Source organism: Cucumis sativus, chromosome 4, assembly GCF_000004075.3.
Source record: "Cucumis sativus cultivar 9930 chromosome 4, Cucumber_9930_V3, whole genome shotgun sequence".
Taxonomy (NCBI): Eukaryota; Viridiplantae; Streptophyta; class Magnoliopsida; order Cucurbitales; family Cucurbitaceae; genus Cucumis; species Cucumis sativus.
Window position 1 is genome coordinate 16,652,254 of NC_026658.2, and position 19,539 is coordinate 16,671,792.

Consider the following 19,539-nt stretch of genomic DNA (forward strand, 5'->3'; position numbering starts at 1 on the left):
GCTTTACATGCCATAAGTTTCTATGCTTTATGTGCAATGTATCTCTTACTGTTCTCTTCTGATGGGTACTGGCTCTTTAATTACTTCCCATGATGGAAGCAGGGGATGGCAACGAAGAGGGTAGTGCACAAGAAAATATTTCTGCTGATAGTACAAAAAGGTCATGGTGGAAAACTTCTCTGCCTTACCCTAATGTTTTGGACCCCTGTCTCTACTTGATACGAAAATACTGAAATACTTTGACACTGATAGGCTAGTTTTTATTGGTGTGTTGGCAGGGGAAGAAAAAATAAATTATTCAGGATTTTCTTAAGTAGTCTCTCTCCCCCAATATATTTTCTGCGATTTCATCTTGGTATGCATATTTTACATCTAGAAGACATAAAATGTCAGTTAGAAACTTTGTGGATACTTCTTGCACACTTTGAAGTGAAGCCGTTTATGTACATTGATGTTATTTGTTTATAGTTTATGATCTATTTGGAAGCTTGTGTTATAGGTTTGGGTTAATTCTGCTAAAAAATTATGATTCTTACAAATAGTATCAAGTAATTTAGAACTTATTTTATTCGCACTCATTTTCCAAGGGCTTAGATTAGGGTTATTTTGAAGTGTAAAAAAATTATTCTTCTAAACACTTGAAATATGTACATTCATGAAAAATGTTCATATTATATAAATGGGTTCAAAATTTTAGATTACAAAAATTAAAATAAAATAAAGGTATTTTTTTTTTAAAAAAATAATCAAACTCTCGATGATGTACATATGGCGTCGGGAGTTATATATAAATGCCCGACGCTACAAACGGTGAACTACCGACGTCAGACAACGTTGAAAGTTCTATGATCTCCTGGCACTTCATTTCACGGCGTCGGGAGATCCTTTCTCGATGCATTTCACCTGATCTGACTCTTGACGCTCGTTTGTTCGTTAGGAGATCCTTTCTCTACGTATTTTGATATATTTTCGGACGATTTGTTGTGTCGAGAGATCCGAAATTTCTTGTAGTGAAACAAAGTTCCTTGACTATAGTATGAGTATTTAAACTTTATATAGAGATATAAATGTGGATCAAGTTCGAGTAATAGTCTAAATGATCTATAGTGTAGAAATAAGGTTAGACGCCTTATTCTAGGGATATATTATGCATGTGGCCTGCATTATATTTAGTACAAATGATATGATCTTAAATTGTTCATATGGTGACGTGAGTAGGGGCGTCTTATCTAAAGAGTTTGCATAAGATCGAACCATGAAATAGTGACTTTTACACTATAACATCGTTTACTGTTTCAAACTCATAAGATCGAACCATGAAATAGTGACTTTTACACTATAACATTGTTTACTGTTTCAAACTAACTATTTCGACTTTTGATGACCTAGGTAACTCAACCTTAATCTTGAGCTAGCTACGAACTCATGTTCACATAGGATTAACCTTAGATTTGCATAAGTGAGTGCAGCTTCATCAGCACTGGCCCAATAGACCTCTCATTCTAAGGGTAAGACTGGGCGCATAACTGAGAACATAGAATGCAATATGAAATTCACTCATGATTGTTTTTAGGGTTAGTAAATAGGGTTGTTCCCTTAAGTACTCACTCCAGGTCTTGAACAATGGGTGAGACCCTCTCATTGACACGAGATAAATTTGGTCTAATGGTATACAAATCAATTGTTCATTAGAGAATCTATTGAGACTTAAGGAATAAGATGTATTCTCAAGAGTAAAAGGGTAAATCGACCTAGCAGAGAATATGAACAACCTGTGAATAGTTGATTTACTAATCATGATTATATTAAGTTAGACATAATTATGTCTACAATGAGGATAGTACGGTCTAGAGTGGACAGTCCAAATGTTAACAAATATTGATTTGCTTGGCTAAAATAGTTTAACTAGTTAATCTTAGATCGTTGGAGTACATGATGTATAGGTTTATTACGTCTCTTTACTAGCTCGTTCTAGAATTAAATTTAGAACATAGTAATCAACAAATTTGAAATTTGAATTAGGTCAATGGAATTAATTGAACTTAAGTGGACTTTAATTAATTAAACCATTCAATTTTAAATTGATTATTTGAATTAAATTTAAATTAATATATCAAGGGAAAAGAGAGAACTTTGATTGTTAATGCCAAAAGTAAAAAGTTGATTTCGACTTTGTGTTAGTGGATAATCCCAAGTATGGTGAATAGGCTATACGTGCTTGGTGTGTTTCTCATCAACCAATTCGTCCACCAAATCTACTGCTTAGTGATTGTTAAGTGTGAAAGGTTTGCATGTGACTTGAATAACTCCACAATTTGATTGTGTTAAAAAATGATGAAACTTGATGAATTTTGCCAAAGATCGATTGTTCATAAGTGCTCTTCCACTCAAAATCTCACTAAATTTATTACAAATTCGAAGTCACAATCTAAGTTATAAGTTGATCTCGAGATAGCAAAGAAGTTCCTTGTGGTGGTCTCAACTTGAATGTGTCCATTTTCATCCAACTATGGGAAGAATTTTGAGCTACAAAAGTAATTGTTCTTGAATTTATGTTTTTTCCAAAAAACTTACGTGCTTTTCAATGTTCAAAATTCATGAAATTTAAGTTGTTTTAATTTGATTCGCTTCCGCATGCACGTTAATTTATCCTTTAGTGTCATGCTTATTTCACATGTATAGAATTTGATTTTCTTTGAATTAATTTTCAGTAGTGGAAAGAATACTCAAATCTAGACAATGGTTTGCTCACTGATTAATCACATGAACATTTTTGGTATTTTTTATTGTAGGTTTATGAGCTTTTTTCGTTTTTAAAATACAATGTAAATATTTTGCCACTTTGTTATATTTATAAAAAAAAACACTTTAAACTCCCAAAAATTTTATTTCCCTAAAATCAAAATTCAAGTAACTCCCTAAATCAAACAATTCCCCTAAAATTAAAATTCAAATAACATACCTAAAATAAAAAATCTCCATAAATCAAATCATTTTCCTAAAATCAAATATCATACCTAAAATCAAATAATATAACTAAAATCAAATAACAAACCTAAATTAAAATAATTTTTACAACAAAATAAAATAATTTTTAACCCTAAAATCAAACAACAAACCTAAATTCAAATAACTTTTACTACAAAATCAAATAAATTTTAGTGGATTTTTAAAAAATATAACAAACCGACAAAATATTTACATTGTACAGAACAATTCAAAAACGAAAAAAAGTCTATAGACCCACAATGAAAAATACCAAAAATGTTTCGGTCAACACGCGATTAATTGGCCACTCGTACACGTAATATATTTGGTACACGATTTTGGTATTTTAGATTTGACATATTTGGCTATACGATCGTTTATATTTGATACACGTTTTTGAACCAAGTAACCTTTTGAAAAAAAAAACAATACAAGATTTATGTTTGATTGAAAAAAAGATCATGATTTCAAAAAAATATAAAAGTCGATTTTTGTTCAAAACCGTGTACTAAGATTTTTTATATTTGATGCACGATCTTGAACCAAATAACACAAGATTTATGATTGATTGAAAACAAAGATCATGATTTCAAAAAAATATAAAATAAAAATTATAAAAGAAAGAAGAGAAGAAAGAAGATGGAAAGGAAGGAAAAACTTGGAATATTAAAAACAATGGTCGACTTCATGGACTTTTTGATTTTGTTATACGGACTGTAAATATTTTGGTATTTTGTTATATTTATGAAAATTAACTTAATTTTTACTAAAATCATTAAATTATTTTTACAACAAAATCGTATACGGAGTTACAACTTAGTTAAATAGTAAAACAACAAACATACCTTTTGACGATAATATCAGAAGGCAAAACAGGACGGGAGGGAGACTTTTTTTTCGTGAAAACCGACTCTGAGGGAGGCTCTTGGTTGCTTATTATTCATGAAGGTTGGAAGGATTGCTAAATTTGTACAAAGGATGGAAAGTTTTCATGAAGATTGAAGGAAGACAGAACACAAATGGAAGGCAGAAAATTGAAGGAGAAGGAAGAAGTTGTGTGTCCAGTACACATGCATGTCACACAAACATGGCAATCTAACGCTCACGTGAACAACGATAAACAACTCCAGTTACAAGTCATGGATCGAGTCCACGATTCCAGTCACATTTCTACCCATATACTTGTAAACCCAATCCTTTCTACCCATATACTTGTATACCCAATCCACAATTATACGTTATTTCTTTCCCAAATTACCCTATTTTTGTTGTTATTTTTAAAAATACATTATTAAAAAAATGGTTAATTTTCATAAAGAGAACAAAACGATAAAATATTTACTATCCATACAACAATTTAAGAAAAACCCAATTAAAACTGATTATTTTTTTTAGAATTCCATATTTTTCAATTCCCATTCTTCCTCCTCCTCTTCCTTATTTTTTAGACATCATTCTCTACTCTTTCTTCTTTATCTACAACACTTTTTCTTTTCATCATTTTTCTTCCCCTACAATTTTTTATCTTCTTTCCATCAATCTTCTTTTGTTCTTTTGCAATTTTTCTTTTATTTTTATGTGGTCGTTTAGATTGTATGATAAATATAAAATATCGTGAAAAAAAAATTGTTGAGATATTTGATATCCGAATCTAAATAATTGTTTATAGTCAAATTTAAACGATCGTCTAAAAAATAACAAAATTTAAAAGAACGTCTACCATCTTAAAAAAATTGTTTAAATTTATCTGTTAAAAAATTTAAACGATTAAATATAAATGATCGTTTTGTAAAAAATAACCAAATTTAAAGAATCATCTACAAGAAGTCTTTTAAAAAATCGTTTAGATTTGACTGCCAAAATTTAAACGATCACGTACTAAATCTAAACGATCGAAGTCAAATTTAAACGATCGTGTATAAAATATAATCGATTTTGAAAAAAAATTGGTGAAACTTTGCAACCCAAAATTTTATTAAAAAATCGTTTAATTTTGATCAATGAATGGTGAATTATTCCATCTCCAAACTAAACTAACTATGAGAATTTTCTACAGTGGGTGTGTGGACTGATTTTGTTGTGCATAAATATGTTGTTCTATTTTTGAAAAGACAAAAAAAAAAAAAAAAAAAATCCATTCTTTTTAAGATGCTTCAAAATTATCCTATTTTTGGTAATTACCTCATCCAAATCCTTCTGATATTTCTGTGATCCTCTAACAAGCGTCACTCTATTGCTCTTCCTTTCCCAACTCAAGCCTCGCTCTAACGACAATCTCCCATTATCAACCATCTCTTGATTCCATCCCCAAGATTTTTCTTCCAACACTCTGAAAATGGACATCAAGCCAACCGAAATCACCTGCTCCAAGATGTTCGGAGGATACAACCGGAGATACCGCCATTACAGCCCAACTCTTGGCTGCTCCATGACCTTCTACATTTACTTCCCTCCATCTTCTCTCCCGTCCAATAAATTTCCAGTATCTTCTCTCATTTTCTCTTTCAATTCAATTTCGTTGATATCCATCTCGATTACAATTTGAAACTTGAATCCTTAAGTAATTTTTTGAATGTTTCTGGTCTTCGATTTCTGGAACAATTTGTTTTCTGTTTCATCTTGGGGTTTTCTTGTTTGTATGTGTTTGTGTGATTTCATTTCATTTTACTGCCGTTGAATGTGAGTTTTTGCGGAGTGAATGTCGAATAGTTGGAAATATATTGGAATCCTAATGATTGAGGGTTGGAGTTCGATTTTTTTTATTGTCCAGGTACTCTACTGGCTCTCTGGCCTTACGTGTTCGGATGAAAATTTTATAATCAAAGCGGGGGCACAACGCACTGCTTCCAGTGAAGGTGTTGCTCTAATTGCACCTGATACATCTCCAAGTAAGAACAACTTTGGAACTCATTTCAAGTATTGATGATGTTAAGAAGGGAATTTCTTATCCTTGTGTTTTCTCAACTCAACAACTTTGAACTCACTTGGATTTTGCTAATAATTCTTTTAAGTTCTAATATATTATAAATTAACAAATTTTGCATTCTAAGATATGTGTTTTGATGATATCTAGTTGACCGAGGAGGGTTATATGGTTTGAGTTCTTCTATTGTGAATGTAAAATAGCTTTAACTTCAATGAACTACTGGTTGGAAGGCCATGAAACGATCTGCCATGGTAAATAACTGCCATAATTTATGGGATAAAGGAAAATCTTTTGTTTGAAGTGCACGGGATGTCTCACTACATTCATAAGATGGAACCTTCATTTTTTTTCCTTTTCATCAATTTCAAAGCATATGTTATATCACAATGCATTTATCTTCTTTATAGGTATTTTATGAGGAGTGATATTTGAAACTTGGCATTACAAAGTGAAGTTAGCTTTCCTGCAGAAATCCTTCTGTTCCCCTTTTAACTTGAATTCATTGGTTCGGCAATTGTGTTTAAGTTTTACTGTGCTTGTGTTATGCCCCCTATACTCTTTAAATATAGCAGAAGAAACAAAGATAAAAAGACACATGTGGAAGCTCGAGAGAGAGAGAATACTGGGGACCATTCAGTGGGCACCAGTAGATAGTTAGAATAAAAGAAGAGGAAGGAGAGTTGGGGGGAGGATATTTTTCTGGAAAAGGGTAGGCTGCATTCATCCTTGGGTGGGAAGGAAGTAGAAGGGTCTAGGTTTTATTGTTCGATCTTAGTTCTTTGCTTATATTGTTCTTTGTGCAATTTGGTTTTACGTTGATTGTATTTTCCCTTTACGTGTAAGTTTGTCTGATCATCTGAGATCCAAGTACTGTTGGATTAGTGAACTTTATATTGTAATCTATTGAGGAAATTCACTATTATAAGACACATCTGTTGTATCTTTACAATTGGTATTAGAGCAATTAAATCATGGGCAGACGAACGAAGATGACGAAGAAAGTAGAGGAACAAATGGATATGGTAGAACAAGAACTTCATAGGTTGCCGATAATGGAGGAAAACATGTCGTTGATATCGAAAAGTATCAAGGAGATTAATATGTAGATTGATAAACAGTATCAACAATAGCAAGTGATTTTGAAGTATATTGAAGGCATCGCGATGATACGTTGGCAGGAAAGCAAACAGAAGGTTCTGTTAGTCAAACGGAAAGTATCGAAATGTCGAATTGGGAACATCTGAGAAGCCGAAGAAGGATAGAAAGAACGACAATGAGAAGCCGACGGACCGCAGTAAGTTTAAGAAGGTGGGGATGTTGGTCTTCAACAAGATTGATCTCGATTCTTGGCAGATCATTTTTTTAAGATTCACGAGCTTACAAATTATGAGAAATTAACGGTGGTGGTGGTGAGTTTTGATGGGCCGACCTTGGATTGGTATCAATCGAATGATAAACTGGAACGATTCAAGAATTGGGAGGACTTGAAACAAAGATTGTTGATTCGATTTCGGTCAATTCGAGATGGAACACTAGTAGGCCGATTCTTAACGATCAAGCAGGAGACTACAATGGAGGAGTATCGAAACCAATTCGATAAGATGGCACCGGTAGCATTCCTTCAAACTGTGGTATTGGAAGAAACGTTTATGAATGGGCTAAGCCCATGGCTGAAATCAGAAGTTGAGACTCTGGAGTCTGTTGGTTTGGCTCAAATGATGAAGCTGGCATTAAAGATTGAAAACAGAGAGTTGGTTAGAAGAGAATGTGGGCTGAGTAGTGCTTATGGAGGGAAATCAAATTTCAATTCTAACATTGAAGCCATCTTCAATAGTGACGACCAGCAAAGTGCAAACAGGGGGAAGTTGGCCGATGAGAATGATTACCTTGAAGAGAGTAATTGTGGGGGATACTTGAAAGGAAGGTCCTACTAAATTTCTTTCAAATGCTGAATTCCAATCTCGAAGAGAAAGGGGACTGTGCTTTCGGTGTGAAGAGAAATATCATGCGGGACACAGATGCAAGGTGAAAGAACAAAAGGAATTACAGATGCTGGTAGTAAGAGAGAATGGAGAAGAATTGGAGATCATCGAAGAGGAATACTTTGATGCAGTAGCAGAATATAAGGCCATTGAAATAGGGAATGTTGAGAACTTGAACATTGAGTTGTCCTTTAACTCAGTGGTGGGGTTATCTAACCCAGGAACTATGAAGGTGAAAGGCAAGATAAAAGGAACGGAAGTAGTAGTGCTCATTGATTGTGGAGCTACTCATAACTTCATTGCCGAGAATCTGTCACATCCCTTAACTTGCCAATGAAAGAAACCTTCAATTGTGGAGTGATTTTCGGGTCAGGAGCTGCAGTGAAAGGCAAAGGAATTTGTGGTAAGGTTGAGGTACTGGTGGGAGAGTAGAGAAGCATAGACAGTTTCTTGCCCTTGGAGTTAGGAGAAGTGGATGTAATTTTAGGAATGCAGTGGCTGCACTCCTTAGGAGTCACTGAAGTTGATTGGAGGAATTTAGCGATGACATTCCAATATGAAGGAAGGAAGGTAATGATTAAAGGAGATCCTAGTTTAACTAAAACTAGAGTTAGTTGGAAGACTATGATGAAGACATGGGGGGTTGAAGATCAGGGATATTTAGTAGAATGCTGAGCTATGGAAGCGAAGTTAATGGTCGAAGAAATGTATGATGAGGAAGTGATAGCAACCGTTGATAATACTATTCCTCCCTTGTTGGATAAATTCAACGATGTTTTCGACTGGCCGGAAGAACTACCTCCCCAAAGAGAAATTGAACATCATATCTATTTGAAAAAAGGGGCAGATCAAGTGAATGTCAGGCCATATCGTTATGCACATCACCAGAAAGAAGAGATGGAAAGCTTAGTAGATAAAATGCTGAAATCAGGTATCATTAGACCTAGTACCAGTCCATACTCTAGTTCGGTGCTATTAGTGAAGAAAAAAGATGGTATCAGGAGGTTTTGTGGAGATTATAGATTCTTGAACAATGTCACCATACTGGACAAGTTCTTAATTCCGGTCATAGAAGAACTGTTCGATGAGCTGAACAGTGCCAACATGTCCTCCAAAATTGATTTGAAGGCTGGATATCATCAGATCAAAATGCACCTTAGAGATGTAGAGAAGACGACATTTCGCATGCATGAGGGGCACTATGAGTTTATGGTAATGCCGTTTGCGCTGAGCAATGCCCCTTCAACGTTCCAAGCACTGATGAACCAGATTTTTAAGCCTTACATGAGGCGTTTTGTGTTAGAATTCTTCAACGACATTCTGGTGTATAGTAGAGGATTGGAAGAGCATGTGCAGCACTTGGAGGTGGTATTAGAAATCCTACATGAGAATGAGTTGTTGTATGCCAACTTAGCTCCGTTTAGGTTGAGCAATGCCCCCTCAACGTTCCAAGCACTGATGAACCAGATTTTTAAGCCTTATGTGAGACGTTTTGTGTTAGAATTCTTCAACGATATTCTGGTGTATAGTAGAGGATTGGAAGAGCATGTGCAGCACTTGGAGGTGGTATTAGAAATTCTACGTGAGAATGAGTTGTTGTATGCCAACTTAGATAAATGTAGTTTTGCTAAAGCCAGAATCAGCTACTTGGGGCATTTTATATCAGAGAAAGGAATCGAAGTTGATTCTGATAAAATAAAGACGATTAGAGAATGGGCAGTCCCCCCTAATGTTCGTGAGGTTCGGGGATTCCTGGTGTCATGGTCATACTTGTCCAGGACGTTGTTTGCCTATGGCCATATGCCCAAATACCCCTGAATTATCTTAGCTTTACGTCTTGTATTTAGTTTAGCTAGTTGCTTTCCTTTCTAAGTCATAAAGTTTGGGTCTGACGTTTCGGCATTTTCATCTGCAAGCCCACCAGAGCTGAAAATGTTCAAAATGTACTATAGGGGAGACATAGTAGTTGAATCCCCGCCCAACAGCGTCGCACTCTTTGCAAGCAAACCCTTTTTCCTTGCAACTGACAATCTTCATTGCATATTGTAATGTCAATTTCAATATATTTCTTTCTTTCTCGTGTTTTATAAACAATTTTCTCAAGAACGTGAAGGAAAGTTACATCATACGCTAAGATTGTCCGTGACTTTCGTATTTTGATCGGCCGACTTGTTCATCGAGTTCAAACAAGTGTCGCACAATCGTTCGTCTTGAGTTTGAGAGGCTACGATTGTGACACTTGGGAGTCACTAGTTATTATCGGAGATTTATATAGAACTATGGTAGTATTGCAGGCCCCTGACTCAACTTTTGAAGGCAGGAGCTTACTGTTGGTTTGAGGGAGCAAGTGTTGCATTTGTGAAATTGAAGATAGCAATGATGACTTGACCGAGTGTTAGCCATGCCTGATTTTAATCTTCCGTTTGAGATAGAAACTGATGCCTCAGGTTTTGGGGTAGGAGCAGTGTTAACACAAACCAAGAGGCCGGTTGCCTATTTCAGCATAACACTGTGTATGAGGGATAGGGCACGACCTGTCTATGAGAGAGAGTTGATAGCCGTGGTATTTGCAGCACAAAGATGACGACCATATTTGTTGGGAAAGAAGTTTCAGACCGAAGGTCACTCAAATTTTTGTCAAAGGGTAATCCAGCCCCAATATTAGGAATGGATAGCCAAACTTTTGGGCTATTCTTTTGAGGTGGTGACCAGTTTGGAAAACAAGGCAGCTGATGCTTTGTCTAGAATGCCTCCTACAGTGCACTTAAATCAGTCACAGCCCTGACTCTACTAGATTTGGTGGTGATTCAAGAGGAAATAGAAAAGGATCAGCACTTGCAGGAGATAGAGGAGCAGAATGTTGAAGTTCCAAAATTTTCAATACAGCAAGGGGTATTGAAGTATAAAGGGAGGTTAGTAATTTCAAAGGCCTCAACTTTATTGTATACTATTATGCATACCTATCATGATTCAGTTTTTGGTGGACGTTCAGGGTTCCTAAGAACGTATAAAAGAATGATAGGGGAGATCTATTGGAAGTGAATGAAAAGAGACATTAAGAAGTACTGTGATGAATGTCTAGTTGCCAGCGCAATAAGACTTTAGCATTATCACCTACGGGGTTGCTGCTGCCACTAGAGATCCCTAATTCATTCTGGTTGGATATTTCTATGGTTTCATAGAAGGCTTACCAAAATCAGCTGAAAAAGAGTGATTTTTGTGATGGTAGATTGTTTGAGCAAGTATGCACATTTCATAGCTATAATACACCCATATACAGCCAGTTTGGTAGCCGAAATATTTGTTAAAGAAGTAGTCAGATTGCACGGATATCCACAGTCAATTGTGTCAGATAGAGCTAAGATTTTTATCAACCATTTCTGGAAGGAAATGTTCAAGCTGGCAGGTACTAAATTACACAGGAGTTCTGCTTATCACCCACAATTTGATGACCAAACAGAAGTGGTCAATAAGAGTGTGGAAGCATATTTGAGATGCTTTTGCAGGGAGAAACCGAAGGATTGGGGTAATTGGTTGCATTGGACAGAATAATGGTATAACACAACATATCATAGCTTGATTGGCGTCACACCATTTCAAGCAGTGTATGGAAGGCTGCCACCACTGCTGATCCAATATGATGATATGAAAACTCCTAATTCGACATTGGACCAACAGTTAAAGTTGAGAGATGTTGCGTTGAATGCATTGAAGGAACATCCTGTGCCTTGCCCAGGAGAGAATGAAGAAATATGTTGATCTTAAGAGAAGGGAAGTGGAATTTCAACCAGATGATCTGGTTTTCCTGAAAAATTCGACCTTATAGGCAACTGTCATTAAGGAGGAAGAGAAATGGGAAATTCTCACCTAAATATTTTGGGCTTACAAAGTTCTAGAGAAGATTGGAACTGTAGCTTTCAAGGTGGAGCTTCCAAGCTCAGCCTCTATACATCCTGTGTTTCATGTTTCTCAATTAAAAAAGGCTCTAGGAAATCAAACACAGGTGCACCAACTGGTTCCTTACCTCACTGAAAACTATGAGTGGCTTACTCAACCGGAGGAAATCTTTGGTTATTGGAAGAATCCAACTACAAAAGAATGGGAAGTATTGATTAGTTGGAACGGGTTGCCGCCTTACGAAGCTACCTGGGAAGATTGCCAAGATTTTAGGCAGCAATTCTCTAGTTTCCACCTTCAGGAAAAGGTGGCTTTAGAGGCAGAGAGTAATGTTAGGCCCCCTATACTCTTTAAATATAGCAGAAGAAATAAAGATAAAAGTAGAGACACACGTGGAAGCTCGAGAGAGAGAGAGAAAATACTGGAGACCATTCAATGGGGACCAGTAGTTAGTTAGAATAAAAGAAGAGGAAGGAGAGAGAGGAGGGGGGAAGATATTTTTCTGGAAAAGGGTAGGCTGCATTCATCCTTGCATGCGAAGGAAGCAGAAGGGTCCAGATTGTTCAATCTTATTTCTTTGCTTATATTCTTCTTTGTGCAATTTGATTGATTGTATTTTCCCTTTATGTGTAAGTTTGTTTGATCATCTGTAGAATCTTTACAGCTTGATATGTTGATATGAAACTTATCTTATTTCTAACAGTTTTCAATATGGAAGCGAGTACTTTCTATTGATGAAATGTGACCTGGATCTTATTTATATATTTTTGGCTCATTCTTTTGGTAGGAGGCCTGAATGTTGAAGGAGAGTCAGACAGTTGGGATTTTGGTGTCGGTATGTTACTTCTGACTGTCATATTGTAGTTAAACAACATAACTTTGATATTATTTTGTTGCTCTTCAAATTGAACCAATGTACATTGAAGACCAAGCCCTTACTGTTACTAAATTTTTCTCGTTTATGGAGTTAATTGTATTGTGTATGTATAGTCATATTCTGAATCCTACCTTCGATGTATTTTACATCTTGTTCTATATGGCAGTTTAGTTTCTCAAAATAAAATGCATTCTTGTTCCCACGTACAAAATTATGAATTTAGTTTAATTTTTGCCTTCTCTTTTTCTTGTTTCTTAAATAGGTGCTGGATTTTATCTCAATGCTACACAAGAGAAATGGAAACATTGGCGTATGTATGATTATGTTGTCAAGGAACTACCTAAACTTCTGAGTGAGAACTTTCCACAGCTTGATACACTGCGGGCATCTATATTTGGTCACTCCATGGGTGGGCATGGTGCTCTAACGATCTACCTGAAAAACTTGGACAAATATAAGGTATTTGTTGATGTAATCTTGTTAAAATTAGTGGGCTTGTTGTGTTGAAAGCCCAAGGGTTCTTTTGTATTTTATGTAACCCTAATTGTTCTTTCCTTTTTTTTTAACTAAGGCTCTTATTGCTTATTAATCTTCCCCTCTTGTATTATTTTGTTGCATTAGAAAATAATAAGAAAACTCTCTCCCATGGTTTTTCTCCCTCTACTAGGGTTTCCACGTAAATCAGTGTGTTGGCTCTATGTCGTTACGTTCAATATGGTATCAAAGTAGGATAATGATGAAATGCTAGACGACACTACAGTTCTTGGAACCCGAACAGAGGAGGCTTCTGCTCGTAGAACTGTAGCCAATATCTAAGTCGTCGTGGACGCAAGGATCGTCGTCGTTGTGGACGCGAGGATCGTCGCCGCCATGGAGAACCAATTTTGCTGCCTTCAAACCACATTGGAAAATGCCCTTTTTCAGCCATGCCGTCGTTTGAAACCTTCCTCCAACTGCAGTCATCTGAGGTCCATGCGTCGTCAAATCTGCAACGGCATGCCATCCACGTGCCACCAAATAGTATTCAGACTACATCGGTGAGTGCTCCCCTATAGCTGCACGTGCCAACAAGTGGTGTTTACAGCCAGCCGCAACAAATTGCTGCTCGTGCGCCGCAGCACCAATAGTCGCCCCGAACCTTGATAAATTTGCAGCCAAGCCACCTTCTTCCTCATCTCCACCCCATACCGGAAACCCTTTCCAATTGTTGTGGTGTTGGCGATCTCCATACCCAGTCAGGATTTGAAGTTTGTGAGTCTTCGACCCAATCCAAATTGAAGGTGCAAGACACCACCCAACAATAGTTGGCTATGTTTCGGTAGCAACTTGCAACATTTGAGGCAATGTTTGGAGCTCCTACAAACACATCTAGTCCTTGCATTCCGACCAATTTGCCTATGTATTATGAGAATCCAGTAACTTCGTTCCAATTATCATCTACTAATGTGTCTGCTGGAACTTTTGAACCATCTGGTCTCGTTGGAACCTAGAACGATTCTAGTTCAACCACACTAGGAGCTAGCCCAGTCAGGTATGGCTCAGTCCATTAGTCTTATCAGTGTTGATGGGAAGAATCCCGAGATTCTAGATTTTGGTGCTAAAAATCATTTGATAGGTTCTTTTAAGAGTTTTGTTTCTTATGTTCCTTGTGTCAGTAACGAGAAAATTAGAATTGCAAATGGTTCTTTTGCCCCCATTGCTGGAAAGGGGCAAATGTTTCCCTTTGAAGGGCTACCTCTACAAATTGTGTTGCATGTGCCAACATTTCGTATAATTTGTTATATATAAGCAAGATTACTTGCGAGTTGGATTACAAAGCAACTTTGTATCTCAAATAAAGTACTCTCTTGATTTGTTGATTGAAACAGGTATGATGGGATGCCAACTTGCTGATACGTCTATCGAGTTCAATGCTAAACTGGGAAATTCAATTGATAAAGTTCTAGTTGATAAAAAAAATATCAGCACCCGGTGGAGAAGTTGATCTACTTATCTCACACTAGACCAAATAATCTCCTATGTTGTTAGTACAGTTAGTCAGTTCATGCAGGTTCCTTACGAGGAATACATGGAGGCAAAACAGAATTTTGAGGTATTTGAAAACTACTCTTGGTATAGGGTTGATGTTCAGGAAACTAACAGACGGTGTATTGAGATCTATATTGATTCAAACTGAGTAGGGTTTATTGTTAGTGAAAAATCCACCTCTGGGTACTGTACTTTCGTGTTGGCAATCTCGTATATTGGAGGAGTAAAAAGCAAGAGGTTGTGGCCAGAAGCAGTGTTGAAGCTATGTACAGGGCTATGAGTTTGGGAATATGTGAGGAGATTTGGCTACAAAAGGTGTTATCTGATATTTGTCAGGACTATGAGGTACCTATGAAATTATTTTGTTATAACAAGGCTGCTATTAGCATCGCTAATAACCTGGTTCAACATGACATAACCAAACATGTGGAGATTGATAGACACTTTATCAAAGGAAGACTGGACAATGGTAGCATATGCCTTGTCATACTCTTTTCCATCTAAGCTTCCTTTGCAATTGACCGTCTTTAATGCTTTCTTTGCAATTGATCGTCTTTAATGTTTTCTTTAAATAATGTTTATCAAGATTTTCCTTCTCTTTCACGTTTTATAAAACCCTTTTCTCTTGAAACATGAAGGGAGATGATAGTGATTTTGCCCATGAATTTTTTATTTTCATACGACTGACCAACTTGCTAATTTTGAGCAAGTGCCGCATGATCGTCCATCTTGCGTTTGAAATATTGCGATTGTGACAAGTGGTATCAGATCCTAATTGGCTTATTGACGGTTAAGACGCGAACATGACCACCGCGAAACATATGGACAATTCCTATGTAGATCAACTGGTAGAGCTTGAAGAGCAGAGGGTCTACCTAGTGGAAGTTCCGATGGCAAACCAATGTCCAACTGGAGGAGCGAATTAAGTCAGCAAAGTAAAGATCCTCAAATCCAAGCCTTTCTGTAGGGCAAGGGGATGCAAAAGCCTCGGAGAACTTCATCTTTAATCTCAAACAATACTTCAAGGCTACGAACACAGTCATAGAAGAAGGCAAAGTGACATTGGCGACTATGCATCTAGCTGAGGTTGCAAATTTATGGTGGAGATCTCAAATGTCGATATTTAGGAAGGGTGTTGCACAATAGACACTTAGGACAATTTTAAAGAAAGAACTCCGTTCATAATTTTTTTCCGAGAATGTTGAAATCCTTACTTAGCTGAAACTGTGGGCGAAGACCAAGTTGTATGAATAAAGGTTCAAGACCACACGTCTACATACGTAGCGGCTGAACGATTGTGTTTGATCTATCCAACGACTCTCAAGATGTGAGACATCACCAAAATTCCTCATTTGGAGGAAACAAGAAAAATCGCGTTATTGTCGTACCTTGTTGATCATCCCTACGTAGGGAAGAATCCTCTAGCTCACAACTTTACAAAAGAATGGAAACAGACAATAGAGTTCAAGCTTACTTAGGGAAAGCCTCAAAGTGGATGAAGAAGTGGGCAGATAAGTAGCGCTGTCCCCTAGAATTTCGAGTGGGAGATCAGGTCTTCATTAAGCTGCGACCAGAACAAATTCGACTCGAGAGCGCGAAGACCAGTGCCTCGTCTGAAAATACGAGGGACAAGTAGAAGCCCTTAAAAGGGTAGGGAATACATCTTACATAGTGGTGTTGCCAACATGGATGAAAATCCATCTACTAATTCATGTGAGCAACCTAAAGCTCTGCCATCAAGATCCTAACGACATGCAATGCAATGTCATCGTTCGACCAAGCATCGATCTAAGTCAGAAAGAAGATAAAGATGTTGAAGAAATTCCTGCCAATCTTGCAAAGAAAGGGCAGAAGACCCACGAGAAGAATCCACGAGTAGATTGGTAGAACCTTCTTGTGGAAGAAACCAGTTGGTGCCGAATACCTAGAAGCCTGGACGCAGAAGATCGAAGAGTTCAAGCTTCGCTAGTCGACAAAGGCATGAACTGTTTAAGTGGGAGAGAATGTCATGATCATGCTTGTTCAGGGTATTATTTGCCTATGGCTGTATGCCCAAACATTCTCAGAGCACCTTATCTTTTCCTTTTGATGTCGCTGACCTTGTAAATGACATTTCACACTTTTCATATGCAAGCTTGTCAAATCTAATTTTTTTCAAAATATACTATATGGGAGGGAGACCCAATAGTTGAATTCTCGACCAACCCTTATCGTATTTTTTGCAATCTAAGATTTCTTTGCAATTGATATTCTTCAGTGTTTTCTTCAAATGATGTTTACCAAGCTTTTCCTTCTCTCTCACGTTTTATAAAACCATTCTCTCGAAACGTAAAGGGAGGCTACATCGTACAGTGATTCTGCCCGTGAATTTTCAGTTTTTCAAACAGCTGACCTGCTCGTTGGATTGAGCAAGTGCTGCACAATTGTCCGTCCCACGTTTGAAAGATTGCAACCGTCACACACGGCAGTGGCAATGGCTTCTTGTTCGGTCTAGGAGACTAAACTGTTTTCTAGGGTTTCGTTGTTGCCTTACTGTTATACCATACTGAAAGAAATAAAACATGAAACACCGGCTTACGTGGAAATCCGAGTATCGGAAGAAATACCATGATATTTTTGTTATTATTTTCTGATGAATTTACAATAGATACAATAGGGAGAATATAATAGGGAGAATATAAATAGAATACAGTTTGAGATTAAAAAGGGAAAAAGATTTAGGGTAAATCTTTCCATGAACACCATATGGGCTAAGCCCACTAATTCTAACAATAATAAGAAAACACTCTTATGTGGTTCCTTTTTTTTTTTGTATAAGGTTTTCACGTAAATCAGTCCGTTTTATTTGCTCTTTGTCTTTACTTTCAATAAAGAGAATCTTGATTCTCGTTCAATTTTCTGTTTAAGATTCAGAATAATGTAAATTACCATTACCATTACAATTACAATTAAAGTTTTTTAACCCCAAACACTCCGAGAAAAAAAAGAATAGGGATAAGTTTACTATTTGTTGCTTCAATCTGATAACTAAATTGTTGTTTCTGTTATCTTTTATTTAGTTACTTTTTATCCACAAGTATTTTATGCTTAACTTTTCAGTCAGTGTCTGCCTTTTCACCCATTGCAAATCCTGTAAACTGTCCCTGGGGCCAGAAGGCATTCACAAATTATCTGGGTAGCAACAAAGCTGACTGGGAGGTGAGTTTTCATGAGATGTATAGCAAATTTTCACAATTTAATGTAAAAGAATGCAAAATTTCTTAATTATTGAAATTGAATAACTGTAGGAATACGATGCTACTCATCTAATCTCAAAGTTTCACGATCTATCAGCTACAATTCTAATCGATCAGGTAAATGCTTTTTTGTTCGTCCAACTTTCACATTGCAAATTATTTCTTTACTTCAGTGCCATTGGCGGCATAGAAAACTAAAGACCTGTCGTTTGAAGCTTCCTGTGTTTAAATCAAAACATCTTGTTCTGAAATTTTAATTATTTTGTTCTTGAATTCTTAATACATTTTTAACAATTTTTTTATTTTAATTTTCTGAATTTCATTTAGGGTCTCTGAACTCTTAATGGCTTTGTTTAAATGTTTATTCTTTCAATTTGCTAGTTTCATCATAAAAATTGTACGCTAAATTACAAAAGTACTCTTGAACTTTGTTCTTCATTTAAAAAATGTCTCTATTCTCTTTAAAATTGTAATAGCACCCAATACTTTTCATAAACATTTCAAAATTACCCTTGGTGTTGATATCCAACTAAACTTTAAAAGGAAATTGGGGTGGTTGTGACCTGAAAAGGAAACTGAGACTCGAACACCTTACACTCCCATACTATTTCAAGTTACCACCTCCACGTTACAGTCACTAGCAAGCTAACAAACCTGGTGAAAAAGTCTTCTGTGCTCATTGAACGACATGATGAAGTTTTACTAGTTTTCCCTACTTTACCCTCCTCATCAACAGACTTATGAAACGCTGATTTTACTCTTTTTTCTGTTAAACACAAACAGGGAGAAGATGATGAATTCTTACATGGACAGTTGCTGCCACACAAGTTTGAAGAGGCATGCAGAGCTGTGAATGCTCCTCTCCTCTTGAGGCTGCAACCAGGTTACAATCACTCTTACTTTTTCATTGCTACCTTCATGGAAGATCACATCCGACACCACTCTCAAGCTCTTAGGCTTCCTTAAGACCTTGTGCTGCTTATGATCTGCTGTCTCTTATCTAATTTCTACTCTTTGAGAAGTTAAGAAAGGCATGGTGACTCTGTAACTTTGGTGAATATGATGGTGCTATTTTCAATATGTGTACTGGGGATATCTGGTAATGTGAATGTGAAAACTTGTCCTTTGGTTGGTGAACCTTTTGCTATTTGGTTCCTTGCTATAGAGTTTATAATAGAGTTGGTTTTCGCCTAATAATGTTGCATTCTTTATTCTTTTGATTAATAGTCTTTAGATTTTCTGAGAAATTTTGTGTTTTAGTGAGCTGGGTCAAGCTAAGTTTGGGCAGTGTTACCTTGGATTAAAATATTAACGTTGATACAGAAATATGAATTTTATGCACATATTCATAGATATATGGATAAAATATTGATATTGACGAATATTCATGGTCACGAAATTATAAAATTTATTTAGACTAATAATTATGTTGTTTTTACTTTCAAACTAAGTTATAAATGTTATTGTTTGACATGTCCGTATTGGAGTAAATAAATGACTTTTTTTTATGCTTTACGAGCAATTCTAAGAGAATGTTGAAGATATCAATGGATATTTATTTAATATTGATATTGAACCCTTCGATTTACCAATATGTCGACATAT

General features: G+C 36.3%; 1 protein-coding gene across 1 annotated transcript; it reads left to right on the forward strand.

Annotated features, from left to right (window-relative positions):
- Positions 1-5,163: 5,163 nt before the first annotated feature.
- LOC101207741 (S-formylglutathione hydrolase) lies at positions 5,164-19,128 on the forward strand. Its single transcript, XM_004142615.3, has 7 exons — positions 5,164-5,470; positions 5,759-5,876; positions 12,581-12,628; positions 12,933-13,129; positions 17,798-17,896; positions 17,986-18,051; positions 18,718-19,128. Exons 1-7 carry the CDS (start codon positions 5,324-5,326, stop codon positions 18,898-18,900), a joined length of 858 nt encoding a protein of 285 aa, XP_004142663.1. The 5' UTR covers positions 5,164-5,323; the 3' UTR covers positions 18,901-19,128.
- The last annotated feature ends 411 nt before the right edge of the window (positions 19,129-19,539 follow it).

Coding starts and splice junctions, on each gene's coding strand:
- LOC101207741 (XM_004142615.3), top strand. CDS start 5,324: ATGGACATCAAGCCAACCGAAATCACCTGCTCCAAGATGTTCGGAGGA. Junction 5,471..5,758: donor TCCCGTCCAATAAATTTCCA/GTATCTTCTCTC, acceptor TTTATTGTCCAG/GTACTCTACTGGCTCTCTGG. Junction 12,629..12,932: donor CAGTTGGGATTTTGGTGTCG/GTATGTTACTTC, acceptor TTTCTTAAATAG/GTGCTGGATTTTATCTCAAT.